This window comes from Podarcis muralis, chromosome 2 (assembly GCF_964188315.1).
Source record: "Podarcis muralis chromosome 2, rPodMur119.hap1.1, whole genome shotgun sequence".
NCBI lineage: Eukaryota > Metazoa > Chordata > Lepidosauria > Squamata > Lacertidae > Podarcis > Podarcis muralis.
Genome location: NC_135656.1, coordinates 21,733,805 through 21,756,833, shown reverse-complemented (window position 1 = coordinate 21,756,833; position 23,029 = coordinate 21,733,805). Strand labels below are relative to the sequence as shown.

Genomic DNA, 23,029 nt, shown 5'->3' with positions numbered 1-23,029 from the left:
TGGAAACGTTAAAGAGAACTTCCTTTCCCCACTTTATTTCCCTCTTTTTTTCCCCCAGGAAGAGGGAGGATCGCCTTTCGCTCGCTGTCCTTGGCCTCCTTCCTCCTCCTCCTTCCTCGCTCGCTCGCTCCCAGGCCGTGGGCTCTCTGGCTCGCTGTCCTCGGCTATACCGCCCACCTCATTAATAGGCGTCTCACCTGGCCAGCTCCCCCCTGCTACGCTCCCTTGACCCTGGAGGCTTTGACTGTGCCCAGCAGAGCGGAGCAGGGCGGGGTGGGCTGCCTGCAAAAGGGGGGGGGGGCGCGGAGAAAGAGAGAGAGAGAGAGAAAGATGCTCGCTCGGGAGATTCGCTGACACAAGCGAGGGGTCTCTAGAGCCCTGGAAAGGCAGTCGATGAACCCTGGGGCGGAAGGTGCAGCGCTTGCCCTCGGAAAGAAAGAGAGAGAGAAAGAAAGAAAGAAAGAAACGCACCTCCCCCGCTCGCCTTTTATCAGACGGCCAAAAACAACACCGCGGGAAAAAAGGCAACAAAACCGCACGTGGCTCCTGCTTGGAGCCGGGCTCGGGACCTGCCAAATAACAGCCTCCCCCAGCTACCCACCCAGCCACCCCCAGGCGCAGCCCCGGTTAGCAGCGCCCTGCTTGGAGATGCGATTGTAACTTGTGAAAGGGAAAGAGGAGGCAGCGCTCCAGCATGCAAAGCAAGGAGCTGCAGTGCATTAACGCGAAAGGGCAGCGGAGGGTTATTGAGTGGGTGACAGCTGCGACGCCAGAGCCGGGGAGAAAGGCAGAAAGAAAACTGCTCGCTTGGCAGAAAACGAATCTCTCTCTCTCTCTCTCTCTCTCTCTCTCTCTCTCTCTCTCTCTCTCTCTCTTTTGCAGCGGAGGCGCGCGGGTCTTGCTGCGCCCGAGTGGGGAGGGGGGCACTTAAGGACTGTCAGAGCGCCCGCGACCCGGAGAGAGAGAAAGGAGGGATCTAGAAACTGTCACATCGATCGGGGATTTAGATGGTCCGGGGGCACTTAGAAACTGTCAAACGTCCCAGAAATGAGAATGAAAGGGATGTGTGGAGAGAGAGAGAGAGAGAGAGAGAGAGAGAAGGGAGAGAGAGAGAGGAAGAGAGAGAGAGAGAGAGAGAGAGAGAGAGAGAGAGAGAAACTCTCTCCGGATGAAAAGGAGAGCTTAACCTGTCCAAAGTGGGCAACTATAAGGAAGTGCCAGGCGAGGATCGGAACCACGGGCGAGTAGGAGGAGGAAAAGGAGAGAGGGTCGGCAGCAGTGCCTCTCCTCTTAAGTCCCCGCGTTGCTTAAATGGCCATCTCTGAACCCGACGCGGCTCAGCAGCCCTTGCTCGACTCCCAAAGGCGCCCGAGCCGCCCCCTCCCCGCTGGCCGCTCCCAGCAGCCCCTCCCCTGCCAGATGCATTATTAAAACCACCTCGCAATTTGCCTCCCGGGGAAGGTAACCAGAAGGGGGGAAGGTGGCTGCGCAAAGGGGACTTTGTGTCTTTAAGGGGCTGTCAGATCCCTCTTCCCCACGCCCCACGCCCCCCGGGGCGCCCCCTCCCCTCTGGCTTTCAAAGAGAGCTGCCAGCGCTTAAAAGGTTTGACACACGGAGGCGAGCGAGGCTGGGCTGCTCCGCGCTTACACGAGACGAGCGCGCAGAACTCCTCGCTCGCTTTTCCCCCTTTGGTGACAGCCCTTTTGCCAGGAGATCTTTTGTTGCCTCCGCAGCCAATCAAGGCTTTTTACGACACAGTTCAGTTGGGATATAAAAGGAGAGTCCTTTTTTTTCCCCTCTCCCCCCCCACCCCGGCCTTTCCTTTCCCCCAACCAGCAAGTCACCCACCATCTCCAACCCAAAGAACTTCTAGCCATCAGAAGAGCAGCAGCAGCAGCACCACCACCACCAACCAGCACCCAGCAGCTGCGGCTCGCCATCCCTCCCCATCCCCCCTGCACGGCCAAAGCAGGGCGATTTTTTTTTGTTTGTTTGCAAGAGAAAGGACCGGGCTTTGGTGCGGGCGGGGGGCGGGAGGGTGCACCGCGCAGCTCGCCCACCATGCGGGTGCCCAGGTCTCGTGTGCTCTTTTGCTGCCTGGTGCTGTCCTTGGAGTTCTGCGCGGGGGAGCCGGCGGAGCGAGGGGCGGATAAAGCGCCCACGGTGGGAGTCCCCTTGGTGACAGAGGCAGAGGACCAGGGCTGCCCGGTGTGTCTGTGGCGGAAGCACAGCAAGGAGATGAGGCTGGAGAGCATCAAGTCGCAGATCCTCAGCAAGCTGAGGCTCAAAGAGGCGCCCAACATCACCCGAGAGGTGGTCAACCAGTTGTTGCCCAAAGCGCCTCCGCTGCAGCAGATCTTGGACTTGCACGACTTCCAGGGGGACTCCTTCCAGCACGACGACTATCTGGAGGAAGACGAGTACCATGCCACCACCGAGACTGTCATCAGCATGGCACAAGAAAGTAAGTTCTTTGTTAAGGAGGCACGGCCGCGCTAAGGGGGTCTTTGGGTGCATGGGAAACGCAACTTTAGCGGTCTCTTTTGGGGGGTGGGGTGGGGTGGGGGAGCCGAGCCAAGGAAGAAAGCAGGCTTCTCGCCCGGCCACCCCGCATCGCCTCTGCTAGTCCCGGAGCTTATTGTTTATTTCAGCCAGGAATAAATCACTCTGAGAGAACAGGCAGCGCTGCCATCCTCAGGGACCCCTGAGCCCAGATTGGTTGCTCTTCTGTATGTGGAGGGGGATGCGCGCGGACCAGGTGTTCAGGAGGCATCTTCAGCCTCCTCCTCCTCCACAGCGCTGGCAATATTTCTCAGACTCTCTCCATGAGCGGCTTTATTCCATGCTGAACAAGTCGAGAGCAATGGCCGGGAGGGGACTGACCTGAATGGTTGGCTGTTCGTGTGTTGGTGCACATTAAAAGGTATCATCTCCCTGCCCTCCAAGATACCTTCGGCTCCCTTTCCTCTATTTGCAAAAAAGAAAAAAGAAAAGGGGAAATGCAATGAGGTTATCGCCCCCCCCCCCCAAAAAAAAGCCCCACCGTCGCTTTTAAGTTGTGCAAAGTTCTTTGCCAACCGGCTGCGTCTGAAGAAGGAAAGGTCTGCTTTGTGTAGAGCGGCTCCATCGAGCCTTTTGCGTTTGGAGTATTATTGTGCAAACTCGTCTTAGCGGTGAGCTTTGTCGCTGTGCTCTTTGCGGATCTTCTGTGGATTTCCGAGCTGGGGCTTTGGAAAAGAAGGCGGTGGGGGGGTGTGCGCGAGCGCATAGGTTGGCGTTGCATGAAAAGTACTCCCCCCCCCCTTGCCAAAGCCAAATAAACCTAGGAGAGGTCATGGAGAGGCTCTGGCCCCGAAGCGCTGCTGCCAAAGGTGTCATGATTCTGAAAGCGGTCTGCCACTCCAGCTCTCTCGCAAGTAGAAAGGGGGAAACGGCATTTCTCAGCTCTGGAGAGAGTGTGGCTCCTTTTTCTCCCCCTGCCAAGTGAAGGCGTAATCCCTTTTGTGAGGTTGCCTTTCGCCAGCTGCAAACAGCTCGAGAAGTTTGCCCAGCCCGAGGCTTTGGAATATCCAGCTGCCTCCCTGAGCATGCACACACACTCCCTCCCTGTTTCCTTTCCAGGTCTGCCAAGATCCATGGCCCTTTGTACTTCTCTCATTTATTGTAGACTCACATGGATGGCATTTCCCCCCCTTTTGTGCAAAAAAAACCCAGTTAAAAATAAATGTTTCTTAGTGTTTTGGGAAAACAGAGTCGCCAGGGGGTGGTGACAGCTTGGGCCTAAGTGCTGTGCAATATTTCTTGCTGCTGTGTCCTCTTGCCAAGTTTATTTGTAAGTGGGCTGAATGTGAAAACCCAACAGCAATATTCAACCTCTGGGAACCTCTGGGAACCTCTGGCATATTTCAAAACTTGGGGCATCACCGCATGTGTCAGGACTTGGTGTTTGAAACCAACTCTGGAGTGAGTACTGCCAGATATATATATATATATATTTGTTCTGGGCATGCAGTTATTTGGAAAGAAGGCCTCTTATTTATTCACTTTGAAATATGCGCCTTCTCTAGAACATAATAAGTGACATGGGTAGTGTGGCCTGTGGGTGGAAGATAGAATGTCAAGCTTTCTGTTAAAATCTCTGTGTGACAGGAGCCACACCGTTCTCTTGGAGCGGTAGGGACATTTGCTCCCAGTGCCAACTGAACAGGGACACAAAATGGGCACAAGAGATCTTGTGCTATTCCTTCAGGTATTTTTAAACAAATGTTAAATTTTGTGGCTCCCCTCCACCCCGGAATAATTATACAGTGGTACCTCGGGTTACATACGCTCCAGGTTACAGACTCCGCTGACCCATAAATATTACCTCAGGTTAATAACTTTGCTTCAGGATGAGAACAGAAATCGTGCTCCGGTGGCACAGCGGCAGCAGGAGGCCCCATTAGCTTCAGGTTAAGAACAGTTTCAGGTTAAGAATGGACCTCCGGAACGAATTAAGTACTTAACCCAAGGTACCACTGTATTTATTTTAAACCAGCTCTTAGCTTACTGTGAGGCTCAATGAGGGTGAATGGCCCAGGACCATTTGCTTAGCGCCAGCAGCCTAGCACAGTAAAGCACATTCAGCCATTGTATATAGCCACAGGTAGGGGAGAGGGCAAAATCCTAAACATATGGCTAAGCAGATATTACTGATTGGATAGCAGCAGGTACTTTTTTTGTACCACAGCTGACTTGCTGCGGTGCAGCAAACAGCGGGTGCATTCTATCTGAAGAGTGAGTCCTTGGAACCTCAGAAGCAGTACCTTTAGGGGTAACAAAATCTAAGCTTCACTCACTCAGTCTTTCAAAAGTTGTGGGGTGCATGGGAGCCTGAAGAAAAGAGCAAGTATAGACAAGACTAGCTACCTAGCTACAAGAATCAGTATCCTGGAGTGTAATGCCCAACCATTCTTCATATGACAGGTGGTCCTATGTGAAAACACTACATACAACTGGCTCCACAACTGCTTAAAACTTGATTTAGCATATCTCTCTTGTAGCCAATTCAAACACACATGTCCTTCATTTGTTAACTGAAAGTCAAGCAATTATTCTCCTGTGTGAAGGAGTCATCATGGATCCCAAGGAACAGAACTTACAATTTCCTTATATTACATTGATTCTTTTAAAAAAAGATAACCGCATGTGTGAACTATCAGCTCCTATCCAGCTAAAGCTTGATATCACAAAGCTCCATTGAAACCAATGGAACAAGTTAATTGCAAATTACTTAATTTTCTATTGCTTTCAGTGAAACTTGACCATGATGACTAACTTTTGCAGGATTGGAGCTATCAGCACTGATCAGTGACGCACATCTTGAGTCATACTCTGGTCCTCTCTAGTTCTAGTTTTCAATGAGGCTGCATGTCAGTGTAGAACGCAATGACAGCACCAAGGGAGAGCTGAGATTCTGAATGGTAACCGCACGACAATACTTTTCTGGATGCTAAAAGTCATTGTAACTCAGCCAATTTTCCAGCACTCAGAATGCTAGTGGTGCTCACTGAATGCTAAATAGTAGCAACACCTGAATTAGAGCACACTGTACACGCATCTTGTAAATTCTTATATAGATGTGAGGGGTTTTTGACCCTTAAATTGCAAGAACCAGAACAGACCTATTTGACTCCAGCCATGAACCACATGGAAGAATTACCTATACAGTATGCACAACCTCATCAACTTCTTGTTACATTTGTAATATGTTTGTTAGCATTTTAATATGCAAGCTGACTTATAATCCTTATCTAATTAATAATTTTAATTCCAGAAAGGCAGATACATAAAAACAGACTTTGATTATGGAAGGGAACTCATCTCATAACTGTTAAATGTCTCTAAATCCATTGTCTGCACATGCCATAAATATTCATGGCTGGATCATCAGAACTAACTCTTAAATCCCAATTTCTGGTGAACTGAGAGCTGAGAGAAGTTGGAGAGTACCTGAGCTTAGAGGGTTAAACAGAAGAATTGTGGTTACTATTGATTAGTGTAATATTCTTTTCCTCTGACTTCCTTAACCCAAACATATTTTACAACAACCAGCAGAAATATCGCAGCAAAAATGACCCAGCACTAAATAAGCTGGTTTTAAGCTTCTGTAGCAATTTGTGCTGATTATATTAGCTCAATAAAGTTCAAAGAGACATGTAATGTTTCTTCTTCGAAATCAATATCTGCCAGAGGATAATCATAATTACTTCACTGGCTATTAGCCAGATATTCAGGCTAAGGAATCATTAGTGAAATCACTATGAGGCAAAAGCTTAGGTAATCTGATGGTGAAGTGAGCAAGAATTGTCAGGTAAGGAGTACTATAATAATAATAATAATAATAATAATAATAATAATAATAATAAATATCTTTATTGTCATTGCCCCCTCTCGGGGACAACGAAATTACTACCAAACATGAAGTACTTGCAATACACTTCGTCCATATTCATCACTAAATTTAGAGCAATGCCATCTCATGTTTGAAGTGTGGGAATGGCCTCATGTAAAGTAAGTAGTGCATTGACTCAACCATAGTTAGAGAGAGTTGTTCATGCAGTCTCCTACATAAATAGAGCTGCCAGTCTACCTTGAAAATTCCTCTGACTCCAGCCTTGATCTCGTTTAGTTTCCCTACATATTTCTTAATGACACTGAAAACTGGAATAGGATTTGAGGTAGTATTAGAAAGAAGGCCTGTTTGGTCGATCTTGATCTAACCCTAACCCTTGCAAAGGCATATGCAGTTCTTATTTTTTCTGGAGAAGTCTGGTAGGATGCGATATGTATCCAAGGATGGAACTTCTGCCTCCATCATGAGCAGAAAATGACTAGCTTCACATGCCTCCTTGTGGAAGAATGGAAAGAGCAAAGCAAGCAACTGTTTGCTGTGCTTGTTTGGTATAAAGATAAAGGGACACCTGACCATTAGGTCCAGTCGTGACCGACTCTGGGGTTGCTGCGCTCATCTCGCTTTATTGGCCGAGGGAGCCGGCATACAGCTTCCGGGTCATGTGGCCAGCATGACTAAGCCGCTTCTGGCGAACCAGAGCAGCGCACGGAAATGCCGTTTACCTTCCTGCTGGAGCGGTACCTATTTATCTACTTGCACTTTGACATGCTCTCGAACTGCTAGGTTGGCAGGAGCTGGGACAGAGCAATGGGAGCTCACTCCATCGCGGGGATTCAAACCGCCGACCTTCTGATCGGCAAGTCCTAGGCTCTGTGGGTGAACCCACAGCGCCACCCACATCCCTTGTTTGGTATAGTTTAGGACAAATCTTGGGTGTACAAGGTCTCATCACGCAGTGGTGATACAGTGAGCTTGGTCCTTCTTTTCTGTGGGTGGAATTACCTGTCCAAGCTCAAGGGTGTAAATAAGTGTGGGGTGCTGTGAACTTAGGGGTTTAACTATGCTGAATAGTTGGAATGATTTCTATGACTCTGTAATACTGGTTTTATTTGTTGCTTTGATGTAATCTGCCTTGGGATCATTTTGTGATGAAGGGTGGGATAGAAATGAAATAAATAACCATGAATAATAAATAACCTGCTTGCAATATTGTGAGGCGATGTTGACCCAAAGCAATCCTGATTAAAATCCTTAGCTGTCTGACTTTTAGGAGGAACATTCTACCACCACTACCACCACATCCTTGTTCATAGATATTACTCTATTTAATAGCAGGCTTCCTCAACCTCGGCCCTCCAGATGTTTTGAGACTACAATTCCCATTATCCCTGACCACTGGTTCTGCTAGCTAGGGATCATGGGAGTTGTAGGCCAAAAACATCTGGAGGGCAGAGGTTGAGGAAGCCTGCTCTATTCTAACACTGACTTGCTTCCCTCCAGTGTCCAAAAGATCTTCCAGATAAGTTTGTTTTTTCCCTTTCATATATAGGTTTTAAAAAAAGAGATGGAGAGAGATATGTCTTGTTTGAGTTGAATTGACTATTCAGTATGGGGTATCTTATTCTTCAGGGTTTCATGTTCTACTGCTGAAGGCTTAGTACATAAGGGATCCCTTCACAAATAACATTTTATAGCTATACTTTTTTTGTCATTATGGCCTCTGTGATTCCATCTCCTTGTTTTAGGACATGCCAATTTAGAAAAAGTTAGTCTGTTCCTTCCTTCCATCATCCTTGCTGTTCCTTGCAACTGGATCATAGATTCTTCTAAAGTATTGTGTGGCTTCTGGAGCGGTATCTCAATGGGACAGTTTTGTCCTCTCGGTTTCCCTTTTATTTTGTATCTGTGTGCATGTGCGGTTTGCATACGTGCATTCAGGACATGCCACAGCCCTATGCAGAACACAATGCAGAGAGTAGATTATGTTCTAGAGTGCATCAAGGCTTACTTCTGACAATGTAAATAATATGGATTATTAAAATTATTCTTTCTTTTAATCCATATATATCTATTTGTTTCTGTGTACATTTTTTGGTTTGTCACTTGGTTCTCTTTCTGCATTGCCACAATTACCAGATCCCTACCTTGCTTCTTCAAGACTGTGTGAGGTTAAATAATTATTTACCAGTTTGCTGCGGTTTGAGGAAAGCATCTTTGTTTTCTTGAATACACAAGGTGCTGCCATCACAACTGGGATACATGATCCCTTTGGAACAGCAATTTCCAGGAAGCCTGCGATATCAAAAGTCTGATGGTATCTTCTTGTCCATACAGTTTTTTATGCAGGGCAGAGAACCTGGAGGCCATCCACACAGAGGTCTAACATTGGATAAGTATATACTGGATGGAGAATCAGGATTCATTAGTCAGTCATGGAAACATAGTGGGCGGGGTCATCATGAGCTTGTGTCTAGCGGAAATTGGGACTCAATCAAGTATAGAGAGGAAAGGATATGTGTTTGGATGCTAACTCAAAAGGTGAGAGTGACAAGAGAGGCCACAACAAAACAATTTCCCGTTAGAGAGCGATCTCGTTATCGATCTGTCCTGGATGCTGGTATTTGCTGCTGCTGAGATGGAAATGGTTAACTCTTGATTATTTAGGCATATTGCTTGACAAGACAAATCTTCTTGCTAATCAACAATTACTTAAGCACCTAGGTCCTAGAAGGATCAGAGCATCCTAACCCTTTTACTGTCTGGGCAGCAGCACAGAACTGGCATAAAAAATAATTTGGTTGGTGTTTATTAGAAGCTGAACCTGCTTCAGCTCAAGTTATAGTGCCAAAAGTTAGGACAGTTAGTGAAACTGCTGGAACTAAGTCAAAGGCAATATTATGTGTTGGAGGTAGGCACTCAGTGGTTCTTAGGTAGGCTGGATGTATTCCTGAGCTTACGGCAACAAGATTCATGTAATGAAATCTGACATTAAAGCCACATAGAGACTGTCGCTTGAAGAAGGTTAGAAGCAATGGGCAAAATCCTTCCTGGAATATCTTTATGATTCCTAGGCACTATGCCATGCATTGCCTCACTACAATATGGCAAACAACGACATTTCCAGACCACAGTATTATTTTATTACACTGAAGGGCTCAGGTCTGTGGGAGGAGACTTATCAAGACCAGTGGGCCAGTTGGCACAATCCAATTGGATGTGGCTCATAGACTTCAATTATCAACCACTGGCTTACTGGGGCTTAGACCAATTAGGCTTATTTTCCTGTGTTACCAAATAAGTGCCTGTGTTAACAACCCTACAAACACAATCTTTTTCTGCTTCACTGAAATAACAATAGTGTCAAAGAATATAGAAAGGGTTCTAACTGTCCTCTTGCACTCTTTGTGATAGAGAAACTTGATTATGTAAGAGGAGCTATGATTGGACATGGGAGGTGTTCACGGTGAGTTTTGGCAATTCTTTTTCTAGAAAAATAGCACTGGATGAAAGCATTGTGGTTGTGAGACTCCCAGAGGAAAGAGCCACCCACTGCCAGCTCTCAAATTGGACTGATTTGACCCCACAATATATAGAGATTTATTTACAAAGCCTGAGCACTATTCGGCGAGTTATTTGCATAAATGGCACATACTGGCTATCCAGAAAGTGGTTGTTTTCAGAAGTGAGAGATCTAAAATGGCGGGTCAAGCCTCTACATTGGACTTGGCTGCTATGTCAGGCTGCCTCCAGAACACTACTGAGGTGGTTAAGGGAATCAGAACACTGAAAGCCATTAAATTCTCAGAAGGGGTGATTCACAGCGAACCGCTGGACTTGAAATCAACTCGGGAGATCGCATGGCTGAAAAAGAAAATCTGGCCTCTGAACAAGAGACAAAATGGCCACCAGATTAAAAAAACACACAACTGCTCTAGGAGCCTCGTAAGGAAGACATGCAGAGGTTTAGAAGAAAGGTATTTGGAATAGAGGAACACCTATGCAGTCATGTAAAGAGGATGGCCATCAGTGCTTGCAACAAGATAGTGGGCTCTGAAAGTAAGTTTAAAGTTAGCAGATCCAGGATTCTCAGAGGAGATGTGAGAGGTGGGCAAAGTATTGCTACTGATCCATATCTTTGTATCAGGATGAGTAGGGAATAATTAATGTTGGAACTGGAACTCACAGCTGCCTGTATGTGGAATTTTCTATGCTTCCACATCAGCAGAAAATCTCTGCCCCCCCCCCAAAGAATACATTTACATTGTGAGACTGAAGGGTGAGAATGTGGATGCACTGAATGTGCGCATGTTTTGGAACTATAAGTATGACGCCACTGTTTCTACCAAAGGAAGAATTCTGTAAAAATCTATGACTCAAAATGTTCACTCGAGCTGATGCCAACTGGGAGGGGAGGCAGAGTATGGTCTGGAGTGTGTGAAGGCTGAGCGGAAGGAAGGGGTGTTGGATGGGAGGGTGTGGGGGGCACAAGTGTGAGGAATCGCAGTAGGGAGAAGGACTTCCCTCCTGGCCAATTCTACAGCTCATTGAGAAATTTCCTTCTCCAGCATTAATAGACTTGGATGGCTTTGAAATTTTACTGCCCATAAAATCGGCGACACGCTGGGGCTTTTTTCTGTGTTAAACGTTTGCTGCTGCTCCCCACAACCATCTCTTTCCCTTTAACAACTTGCTCCCTCCAACGCACACCCCCCCTGCAAAAATAAAGCCAGCGTGCACACACCACCCAGATTGAAATTGACAAGGGTAGTCCAATCTGATTTTAATTGGCCATCTGGAATAATTCCCCTTGCTTGTAGGCTTACTGGATTGGCTGGAGCCAATCCATTGGACCCACAGATTCCATCTCCTAGAATCTTTATCATTCATCCTCACTCCCTTTCTCCTTGATGGCAGTTATGATTTTTGCTCCTGACACTCTTTCATGGAGCAATTGTGTGTGTGAGTATTTTTATGGTTCCTGAACAGAAGGAAGGGAAGGCTTTATAGGCAGTGGGGCCATAAACCTTTCTGGTTCCCCTCTCCTCACTCCTTCTGTCCTGTCCTCCCCCCTTTTTTAATCTAAAGCTTACATTTCCCCCACCCATAGACAAGAAACTAGGGAAGGATAATTGGGTTCTAAACCATTTATTGGCTACCCATGACCCCTGATGACCTTTCGTTTGGGCATTGGTGGTGGGGAGGGGAAGTTAATGAAGTACCTTGAAGGGAGACTGGGGGTGTGTGACAGTGTGAAATCCACCAAATGCTACCCCCCCCCCCCTTTAGTACTGCATTCTGACAGCTTGGAGTAAGTCTAACACAACAGTGACTTCAAATCTACTTGCAGGCATCACTACTTTCTGAGTACAGGGATCATTTTCAAAGTGGCAGTTTTGCTGGGAAATGTAAAGTTGGGATTTTGCAGCAAGAAAGCCAGGACACTCAGCGCTGGTATAACAGGGGATTGGGAACTGTAAGGGATGGGCTGAGTTGTGACTTCAGACATTTAAAAGAAGTTGCTGAATAAGGGAAATATGTCAAAATCAGACAAAAACTAACTGCTGTGCTGATATTTTAGGAGGGTAAATAAGATACTCACATTAGTTACAGGTTGTTTACAAGATAATATACAAAATTGTATTTCAGTGCTAAGAATGCCTAATAGCGTTTTGTGTGTGTGTGCAAATATGTACCAAATTCTTCCAGGTTAGTGGCGCAGCAGCATATAATGTTTTGAATTGGATTTACATGGAGTTCCTGCCAAGGTTGCACTGAAATCAATGGAGTTGTAAAGTACCATTACTTAATTCCCCCCCAGAATGGATATAACTGTATTGAGGTTTCATTATTACTGCTAGTGGAATTCTAAGGGTGGTCTTAAACACTCTTGTGTGTCAATATTTAAGGTAGCTATTCCCTTTTCACTAATGAAGCACAGAAAATCAGAGAGAGCTGTGGAAATGCTCTCGAATGCAGAATAACAGTTAACTAGGAATTACAATAGCCTTCACCGGTAACTGGAAGAATTAGAACAGGCTTCCTCATCCTCGGCCTTCCAGATGTTTTTGGCCTACAGCTCCCATGATCCCTAGCTAGCAGGACCAGTGGTCAGGGATGATGGGAATTGTAGTCTCAAAACATCTGGAGGACCGAGGTTGAGGAAGCCTGCATTAGAAGAAATGACAGCAGTTGATACCACTAGAATACTAGCAGTGCAGTGGTACCTCGGGTTACAGACGCTTCAGGTTACAGACACTTCAGGTTACAAACTCTACTAACCCAGAAATAGTACCTCGGGTTAAGCACTTTACCTCAGGATGAGAACGGAAATCGCGCGCCAGCAGCAGCGGGAGGCCCCATTAGCTAAAGAGGTACCTCAGGTTAAGAACAGTTTCAGGTTAATAACGGACCTCCGGAACGAATTAAGTTCTTAACCCGAGGTACCACTGTATTACAATGACTCCACAACAGTTGCATATAGTAAGCTGATTAGTGCAGTCCAGATCACTCAGTTACTCTAGTCTAGTGTATGGTAGACTATATTACTGACTATCCATTAAGGAATGACTGTATAGGATTTTACAAGTATGTGTGTCATGTCAGTAAGGTGACTATGGCTTCCTAGTGTGTTGCTGTAGCACCAAGTACTACCTCATCCTTGGATGACCACCTGGGCAGCAGTGGATAGGGCTTCATTACCTGTTAAATTGATTAATTGACAGAGTAGGGCCCCAGCCAAACTAGAACTCTTTCTGTGGTGAAAATTCATGGATGTTTCCCATGACGGAACCTGAAGTATGCCCATTCTTCCGTCTCAAAGCATAGTAATTGATCATCCGTCAGAAAAAAGGGAGTGGAGGTAATGTTCCCATCTATAGAGAAATTAATAATATGGGAATTAATTAATAATATGGGAATTTTTAGTGTGAAAAGCAGGACATTGTAGAACAATTCAGAAGCAGGACAGGACAGATCAGGAAGTGAGAGGCTTTGTGTGTTTTGAATGCTCTCAAAGGTGAACCCATGGTTCATTAAGGGTTAAAGATACGTGAAACCTCATAATATGTTTTAGAAGAGACACCCTGTATTCTTAACCTGGTTCTGGAGGCAATGAATGTACCAGGATTTTATTTTTTTTTAAAAAACCCCAATAGCCCTGCCATTTAGAAATGTGGCACTGGGACCCAAATATTCTAAATATCGATTTAACTCAGTGCAGCAGGACCGGTGCTTTAAAATTATGCTAGGTGCCTAAGGACTGGACAAAGAATACATGTTCATAGCATACACAGAACAGAGAGATTCCAATAAATTCTTAGAACTATGTTTCCTATTCAGATACTTAGAACAATGCTACACAGAGAGACAAGCGGGAATGATTAGAAATAGAATGATTAGTGGGAATGATTAGCAATAGAACCTAAGGTAAGCTGGAAGGATATGTTAAGTTCTATCTATTGAGCTACCAAGGAAAGTTTAAATATAGAAGAGGGAGGAAAAATAGAAACCAACCGATGAATCAAAATGAACTCCACTTAAAAACAACAGCCAAATATTTACCAGAAAAACTAGCCAATGGAACAGAATGCCTGTAGAGGAGGCAAGTTCTTCATTGGAAATAAGGACCATTGCTTGGGTTCGTAGAATTCAGAGTGTGCATGTTAGGATGAATAGACTTGAAGATCTCTGTGGAAATTATTGTATATTCAATCTCGCCTCACTTGTGCAGCGGCAGAAACAAGATGTGGGGCTCTATACTGATCCTATTTGCCTCTTGTAGCCCATCTCTGATTGGTAGAGACCATATATATGACCAGGATGCTGAAAATCATAATATCCTCCGGTGTTTCCACTCACAGAGCAGCCAGACTCTATAGAAGTGCTCCCTGCTCTGGTACTGAAACTTTTAAACAAAGAACAAATAATAATAATAATAATAATAATAATAATAATAATAATAAGAAGAAGAAGAATAGCTTCAAATTGCCTGTGAATGGTAACTGGATAAATGAAACTTTATAAAAAAAGTTTCTGTGGAAGCATGGTGTTCAATGGTTTCCATTGCTCTGGCTGTGGCATGTGTATTTTGGGAAAGAGTGAAGAAGGGTTGGAAAAGAAATGTGTATATCATAAGAGCAGTATCTAGTCATGTTCAGCAACAAAGTTCTAAATGATGGGGGCCCAGGATACATAGAGGACACAGGAAGTGTTAGAAGTCTCTTCTTTTCCATATCCCAATTGATTACGGTTGAAGGCATGACTGGTAAGGATGCAGAAGGGGCATTTTTGTGGTTACATCCAGATTAGGGAATTCTGTCTTGGAAGGTTCATTTGGGCCCCTTTTTCTTGGCTGTTTGCCATCTAGTTAAGATGTTTTTATTCTGGCACGCATTTGATTTGGTGAGTTGGATGATTCTTAATAGGCTGATATTTTGTCTTAAATTGTTTTCCTTTGCAGTGCCTGTCTTATCCACCTCTTTAATCTATTGGATTCGAGGTTTTATAAATTAATTTTCATCGCTGTTATCAACTTCAATGTTAACAACTCTGAATACTGCATTACAACGGAAGGATGGGGTCTAAATTTACCGAAATAAAACAACAAACAGGTGCTTCTCATCTAATAAGTAGCTACAAGAGACATAAACATTCTCTTCTCAATTTCTGTCTGTAAAGCAGTCAGTGTCTGAGTGCTTGCAGGATCAGGTCACAACATTTAAACAGATTGCAGGTCTCCTGAAACAGGAATGGATGGGGTGGAGACCACACTCCAAAGAGAGCTGAAGACAATTCTACAGTCCCACTTGGAGTGAGTTGAGTAAGAAAGCTTTCATAAATGACTAAAAATAGGTGAACGTTATTATGAACTTGGATGTAATGAAGGCATAGAGAAAAGTGAGAAGAAGCAGAGCATCCAGTTCTGACTGTTTACCCATAGTGGAAAGTAGCACTGCCCTATTGCATAATCTTTCCCCTCTCTTCCCTATTGGCAGGTGGGGAATGGCTACTGTCAGGGCACAGAACCATGGACAGCGCCCTGGTAAATTTTGGGTGGGGCACATTAATTGCCAATGAGAAGACAGAGAAGATGAACCACTGGAACAGAGAGTGGCTATTGACTTATGCTCACAGACAAGTTTGACTTAACTGGAGGCTTCCACATAACAAACGAAGAATTTCACATCAAACTTGGGGGACCTGGACATAATAAGCCAGCATGCCTTTGCTTTGAAGGCTAGATTGTGTCCTTTCCCAGCCCCAATCTCATAATTGCCCTTTCCACCTTAGTCTGCGCAACGTCTGCGATTGTGCGGAGGGTTTTGCATAGCTAGGCCGAAAACACTGAGGGGAGGGGGAGAGGTTTTCTGTCACTTTAAGAACTGGCAGAGACTGGGGTAGAGAGAGAGGAGTTCCCAAGGGAGCACAGCATTAATTTGGGACTTGTGCACAGCAAATTGCCTTGGGCATTTGTTTGCAGAAGCCTTTGCTCCTGGTTGGCTGCGCAGGGTGAGGCAGCCACTCCGTGTCATGACCTTGGCGTGTTAGCAGGGCCTGCAGTTCATGGCACATGCAGCTGGGGGTGATTAAACGGAGCGGGGTGCACCAGGCAGGGGCAAAGGGGCACTCCTAGCTCAATGTAACCCAGATGTCTGTGAACAGAGAGGAGTGGGAGGGGGTTGGCCACTGGGAGCTGCTGGCTGGAGCTGGGAAGAGGGGGAAGTGCCTCCTTCTCGCACCCCTTAGCCTATGCGAATGGCAAAACGACTCTCTCCCAATCCCCAGTTTGCCTGTTTAGATGGCGATCATCCTCTATTATTCTTCCTAGCCATTCTTTCTGAGTGGAGGGTAGGCGAGAGTATTCCCCACCCCCCTGAGCTTCGCTGCTTGACTTGCGACATACATATTGGTTTGCTTGTTGTAGGAATTCAACGGAAGTGTCAATTCAATTCTTTATGTAGTGAGGGAATTATCCTATCTGATAATGCACCGGCTTCTGCAGGAGTGGCCTGTGTATCGCACTAACCCTATATAGCATGGGTAGGCAAACTAAGGGCTGGGGGCCGGATCCGGCCCAATCGCCTTCTAAATCCGGCCCGCAGACAGTCCAGGAATCAGCGTGTTTTTACATGAGCAGAATGTGTGCTTTTATTTAAAATGCATCTCTGGGTTATTTGTAGGGCATAGGAATTTGTTCACCCCCCCCTATATAATCCGGCCTCCCACAAGGTCTGAGGGACAGTGGACCGGCCTCCTGCTGAAAAAGTTTACTGACCCCTGCTATATAGGGTATTACAGATGCATGTACTTCAATGTAGAACATCGATGTATATCCTACTACTCTTGTAAAGCTCAGGGCAGCTTATATAATAACAGATGACTCTGTACCTGCCCATACAGAGTATGTATATTCTCTTTCCCCAAGAGCAAGTTTGGTCCTTCACACTTTTCCAAGCAGTAGAGTGTTCTAGCACTGCTTCAAAGCAGCGAAGGTGGCTCTCCGGGTCTCTTTCTTTGGTTTTTGGAACATGCCTCAGGCTTGGTTTGTTTTGCCTGACTGAAGTGTATCACTGAACTCCAATAATGCCTCTTTTTTGCCTAGACCAGGGTTTCCCAAAGTTGGGTCTCCTGTTGTTTTTGGACTACAACTCCCATCATCCCTAGCTAGCAGGACCAGGGAATGATGGGAATTGTAGTCCAAAAACAGCTGGAGACCCAACTTTGAGAAACCCTGGTCTAGATGGAAGAAAGCGAAGGGGATGTGAGCGTATGTAGAAATTAGTTTGCTCTACAAAGGCATTATTTTCTTTGTTGCTCCACCTACTGTTTTCACTGGCCTCATCTGCCCCTGGCATGTGACCCTTGGCCTGAAAAAGTTTTTCTGCCCCTACTTTAAAGCACCATCAGCTCTCCTAAAAGACAAATGTGGTTCCCTCAAAAGTTCCTTCTTCTCAGACTTGTAATCTGCCTATGATCAAATCTGCCAAACTATTGTTCCAGTTCATTCCCAAATACCGTAAGTAGGGTGTGCTTAGTAGAAGCACCAGCCATCACCGCTCAAGCAGTGAATGAAGCCATCACTATCAACTGAAGAAGCATGTTTAACTTTTAGCTAAACAAAAGCATAGAGAAAAGATCACTTCCTATTTTAGCTGTTTTGTAAGGGACCATGCAGCTATATTCATAAATAAGCTTTTTAAAGGTGAAAGATTCCTCTCTCACAGTAAATCCCATCTTCTGCCTATTATTTGAGCTACCCTTCTCTGATTTGACTGTGTGCTACCCTCTTATTCTGGTGTTGCCTGTTCTCTTGAATGTTTGTGTGTATTTGTGCTGCTCCCCCAAATACACACATGTTGAACTGGGTGTGGGCGGGCGGGTAAGGGAAATGCTATCTGCTGTAAATACTGTACCTGGCCTGTTCATTCAGCATGTACAGGAACATCTATTGCATGTGCTGTACTGCTTTTGGGGAGGTCTCTGCATCTCACCAGTTCACTTTTTATCTATTCATACTGAAGTTTGGGTGAGCGATTTGTCTCTATCCTAGCTTAACTTGCAATGACGCGTGCTTAGAAAGAAACCTGGTTAACTTTCAAAAAGTGCTGCCAGATTGGCACTTTCCTTCCCCACTTACTCTAGAATAAACTGAAGTTTTCCCTACTACAGCAGGCAGGAGATGTGGGCAAAGGAGACTGGCAGAGCAACTCTCCTGTTGCACTCAAACTTTTAAAGATAGGATCTGGCAAGCCTATGTTTGCTGATAAACCTGGTTCTTCTCAAATGTCCAATTCTGTCTCAGAGGTAGGTGGTTGAAAGGAAAGCCGAATGTGCTTTGTGATAAAACTACCTAGGACTATGGACGAAAGGACGGGTGGAAAGTTTAACAGGAGCAAGCACAGTATGTCATTGCAAGGGAGAAAGGAGTGTGAGTTGAAGTGGACCGAATGAGTGACTAGATTAGAACAGGCAAACTAAAGAGGAGAGGAAACTCTTGACTATCAACAGAATGGACTATAGGCCATAGACGACAACAGCTAAACCATCTGATAACCATTATATAAATGCTGACGTTCTGAAAATAGGGATGTGCCAAAATGGGAAAGGACATGCCAGTGCTGAAGACTTAAGAGTGTTCAAAGGGAGGAAACTGTAAAAGTACCTTCAGAGCTGACTGTGCTGAAGGCAACCGCATAACACCATAGCATAATGAAAGCAATCTCCAAATCACAAAAGGCAATGAAATAACACTGTCAATATAGCAAAGCTTCTCTTGGATCAATCACTAATAATAGATTCAGAAACAGCAAGAAAAAATACAAATTTATATTCCACAAATAGCAAGAATCTGTGCTGGGACCAAAGCTTGTTAAAGAAATCCAGGATTCTTTGATTACTGGAGGGTAGAAGTGATCAGTATCGGGGCTGAAATAATAACCTGCTGTCTTATAAGCCTTGTTTAAGCATTCAGATGTGGCATTCATTAGAGACATGGGGTGGTATTCAACTAAGTGCTGGTGCAATTGAGACCCGACCCCCCCCGCAAATCTCCTTCCCCACTCCATCCCCAAATCTGCTCCAGAAGGTTGGGGAAACACTTAGAACAGATTTAGGGGGCACATAGGGGGAGGAAAGGAGAACATTATGTTACATGAGAAATCCTTTTATTGGCGAAACTAGTGACTCAACACTGCATTGGCTACATCCTATGGTATGGAACCAGTTGTCCTTTTTTGTATGACTTGTTTAGGACAAGCAACAAAGTATTACTATGGATAGACATGGACCGAGAATGTGTATAGATTTGGATGAATTTTCTGAGTGTTGGGTTAAGTAACACATGAGTCTTATGCTAGAGTTAGACCTCGTTTTAGAGGCCACATAACTGTGGCCCATTGGACACACAATTTCTCTGCCTTCATCCCAAGGCATCACTGGGTCAGATCAGTTGTGCATCCAAGTTAACATTTTTGTCTTCCATCAGTGACTCACCAGATTCATGGAAAAGCTTATTAGCAGGCAGCAGTAGTGAAATTCACCCCAGCAGCTAGCCGCTAGAGAGACACTATGGCTAACATGGGTCCTGAAATTCTTGCTAGCATGGCTAGCAGTCACTACTGGGCCCATTTATATTATCTAGTTCTTATATAATTCCATCTATAGACATACACACAAGTCAAAAACAAGGCTGTCTTCTTTCCAGTCTCTTGCTCTGTCACTCATTGCATTACTGAAGCGGACAGAGGACTGGGTATATAGATGCACACTATTATGACTGCTGTCCTTGGCTCAGCACTGAAATAGTTCTGATAGTCTGGAATAGGAACCATCTCTTTTTACTGGAGCCCATACAAAGTCTCTATTTTGAAAGAATCTAACAATTCATACACTATTCACTTTATGTTTGAAGGATGAAAATATTGAAGAAGCAGGTTATCTAACATCAATTAAACACTCCCTCAACATCAGACCACCAATTTACCCATCGAGGAAAATGAAGGAATAAAAAGGGACGTGTTGCAGTGGTGCCTAAGCTTCAGTCGGAGAAAGGCGGTTTCCAAATGACAATCTGGTTTCTCATTCTTCCAGCTGAACTTGGAGCTAACCGAAACACTATAGTGTGCTAAAATGGGTACAATGAAATCAGAAGAAAGGTTGAGACTAAAAAACTGGGGGAAAACAACTCACACTCACAAAAAAAGGTACAGGAATCAGCCTGTGTTCAAATAAGTAAAGGTAAAGATAAAGGGACCCCTGAGCATTAGGTCCAGTCGTGGCCGACTCTGGGGTTGTGGCGCTCATCTCGCTTTATTGGCCAAGGGAGCTGGCGTACAGCTTCCGCGTCATGTGGCCAGCATGACTAAGCCACTTCTGGCAAACCAGAGCAGCGCACAGAAACGCCGTTTACCTTCCCGCCGGAGCGGTACCTATTTATCTACTTGCACTTTTGACATGCTAGGTTGGCAAGAGCAGGGACTGAGCAACGGGAGCTCACCCTGTCGTGGGGATTCGAACCGCCGACCTTCTGATCGGCAAGTCCTAGGCTCTGTGGTTTAACCCACTTAAACACAATCGTTAACTATGCTAAGGATCATGTGATGGTCCTGATAGTTGCCCTGTGTATTCTGTTGCAGGATACTGTAGAATGCAGAACCCAAAAGGCTGCAGCATCTCTAGTGAAACGAAACACGATCCCTTTAGGAGGCAAAATACACAAAACCTTGTATATTTCTTGGATTCAAGGTTTACTCTACTTTGCATCAGAAGCTAGATAAGCTTTTAAACTATTGGTCATTCATGTAAGTCAGCCAGTCAGTCAGTCAGTTAGTGTAAACAAATGTAAGGTGATGCATATTAGCACAAGAAATCTTAATTTCAAATATGCACTCATGGGGGTCTTAGCTGACCAGGAGAGAGACCTTGGGGTCATAGCAGATGTCTCTTGCTGTGCTGTGACACTGCACCTGTTTGGTGAGGAGAGGAGAGGGACTGGGAGCTGGCCACCCCACTCCATTGTGCCTATGACTGCCACGGTGAGTGAGCCACTAAAGGAAGGCAGGCAAATGCAGTGACGCAGAGAGGTTCCGCTGGCTAGCAGCCGTACTGAGGCTAAAAGGTGAGGGAAATCCTGCAAGACAGCTCCCATGCCTGAGCCGTATTAGCTCTGAGGGGCCTGACTCATAAAGGAGTATGCAGTGGCGTAGCGTGGGTTGTCAGCACCCAGGGCAAGGCAAGTAATTTGCACCCCCTAACCCGTGGATTTGCGCCCCCTAACCCATGGATTTGCGCCCCCTAACCCTAACCCCCAGATGTTGCGCCCGGTGCGGCCGGCCCCCCCTGCACCCCCCCATGCTACGCCACTGGGAGTATGGAGCTGAAAGGAGGCAAATTCTGGCCAGTTGGGCCAAAGCCCTAAGCAGTTAGTTTGAAATGGTTGTTTTATATTATATTATTTGCTTGTATAAGCTGCTTTGTGAGGGCTAGCCCTTAACAGGTGACCTATATCATCCGAGGCCCTTCTTGCTGTGCGTCACCCACAGGAGGGTGACAACACGAGAACGGGCCATCTCTGTAGTGGCACCCCATTTGTGGAATGCTCTCCCCAGGGAGGTTCGCCAGGCGCCTTCATTATATATTTTTAGGTGCCAGGCAAAAACGTTCCTCTTTAACCAGACCTTTGGCCGATTAATATTCTATAGGCTTTTAAATGTGTATGTGGGAGAGAGGGGGTTATTTTTTGCTGTTTCGTTTTACTTATTTACTTGTTTTTATCATGTTATTCTGTAAAATGCCTTGAGATCTTATAATGAAGGGAGCTGTAGAAAGAAGAAGAAGAAGAAGAAGAAGAAGAAGAAGCAGCAGCAGCAGCAGCCGCCGCCATATCAGTCATGGGCTGAGTGAGTGGTGGGCTGACTTATCACTATTTGTGATAAGGAATTGTTTGATCAGGGCAAGCATTTCAGTTTGCCAGAGAACAATCTCCTCTCCTTGCTGTTCTAGGGGTGCTCCTGACTCTGCAAGCCATTTTTAGGAGGGGGGGGGAGCAATGGGGGAGAAAGCCCCATTGTGCAAATGGAAGTCCTTACATCGGACTTCTGCTGACGGGGTTCATCAGTTGAATGCCACCCTATGAAAACAGTAAAGAGGTAGAAGAAAAATCTGGTTCCAAAATGAAGCCTTAGACTTAGGAGTGGACATTTATTAAAAAAGTATTAAAGGGCTGTAGCTCTGTCGTAGAGCATATGCAAAAGATCCCAGGTTGAATCCCTGGTGTCTCCCTGTGAAATACTGTTGACAATACTGAGTGAGATGGACCAACGATCTGACTTCGTATAAGTTAGCTTTCTATGGTCATGTGAATTTTTTTTTTTTTTAAACCCACAAACATTCTGGCACATCACACCTGTAGCTGGCAGTGGCTACAAAGGGTTGTTTTAAACTAACTTTTATTCAGAGCAGACTCATTCAAGTTAATGGCCATGAATAACTTAGCTCCACTAATTTCAGTGGGCCTACTCTGAGTAAAGGTTAGTTGAAGTCAGCCTTAAGGAAGGAATGCTGAAGGGAGAAAGGGCAAGAAGTTTGCGATGTTGGAACAGTGCTGGATGCTAACTGGTGGATCAACTTAGCCTTGAGAGAAATGGTGGTGCCAAATCAGGCTTTAGTATGGCTTGCTTCTAATGCAGTTATATAATTTTTTATCACTGGTCTTAATTTTTTGAGGGATGCTCATTGAATTCTTTCCTTTTTTTTTGCACCTTTTCTTGTCTGCTTGCATTTATTTTGACAAAGTCTGTGTTCCTCTTTGTTGTCATTTGGATGTGATTTCCATTTTCTGAAGGAAGACTTTGATAATTTCTTTGGTTCTTCTCATTGACCATGTTCACGCCCTCTTGGATTTGGTTTCCTGTGATGCACATTTTATTCTTGGTATTAATATTTTAATTCTTGGTATTAATGTTTTATTGGAAAGGGTTCAATTGTAAAGAGTTGTTTGTAACCCCCCCCCCTTTAAAATAAGTTTTGAAGGGCTGGGGGAATTCTCAGTAATGATGTGGGAATGGCTGCAAAGGAGAAGTCACTAGAAAAAGTAGAAGGCTATTGACTTTACTAGGCTGCATAACCTTTTTTACATA

General features: G+C 45.2%; 1 protein-coding gene across 1 annotated transcript in view; it reads left to right on the top strand.

Moving 5' to 3' along the window:
• The first annotated feature begins 1,135 nt into the window (after positions 1–1,135).
• GDF11 (growth differentiation factor 11) overlaps positions 1,136–23,029 on the top strand; it is a 35,361-nt gene continuing 13,467 nt past the window's right edge. Inside the window, exon 1 of the mRNA XM_028712311.2 lies at positions 1,136–2,465. Within this exon, the coding sequence (XP_028568144.2) occupies positions 2,063–2,465 (403 nt within the window). The 5' untranslated portion in view covers positions 1,136–2,062. The remainder of the gene's footprint in view (positions 2,466–23,029) is intronic.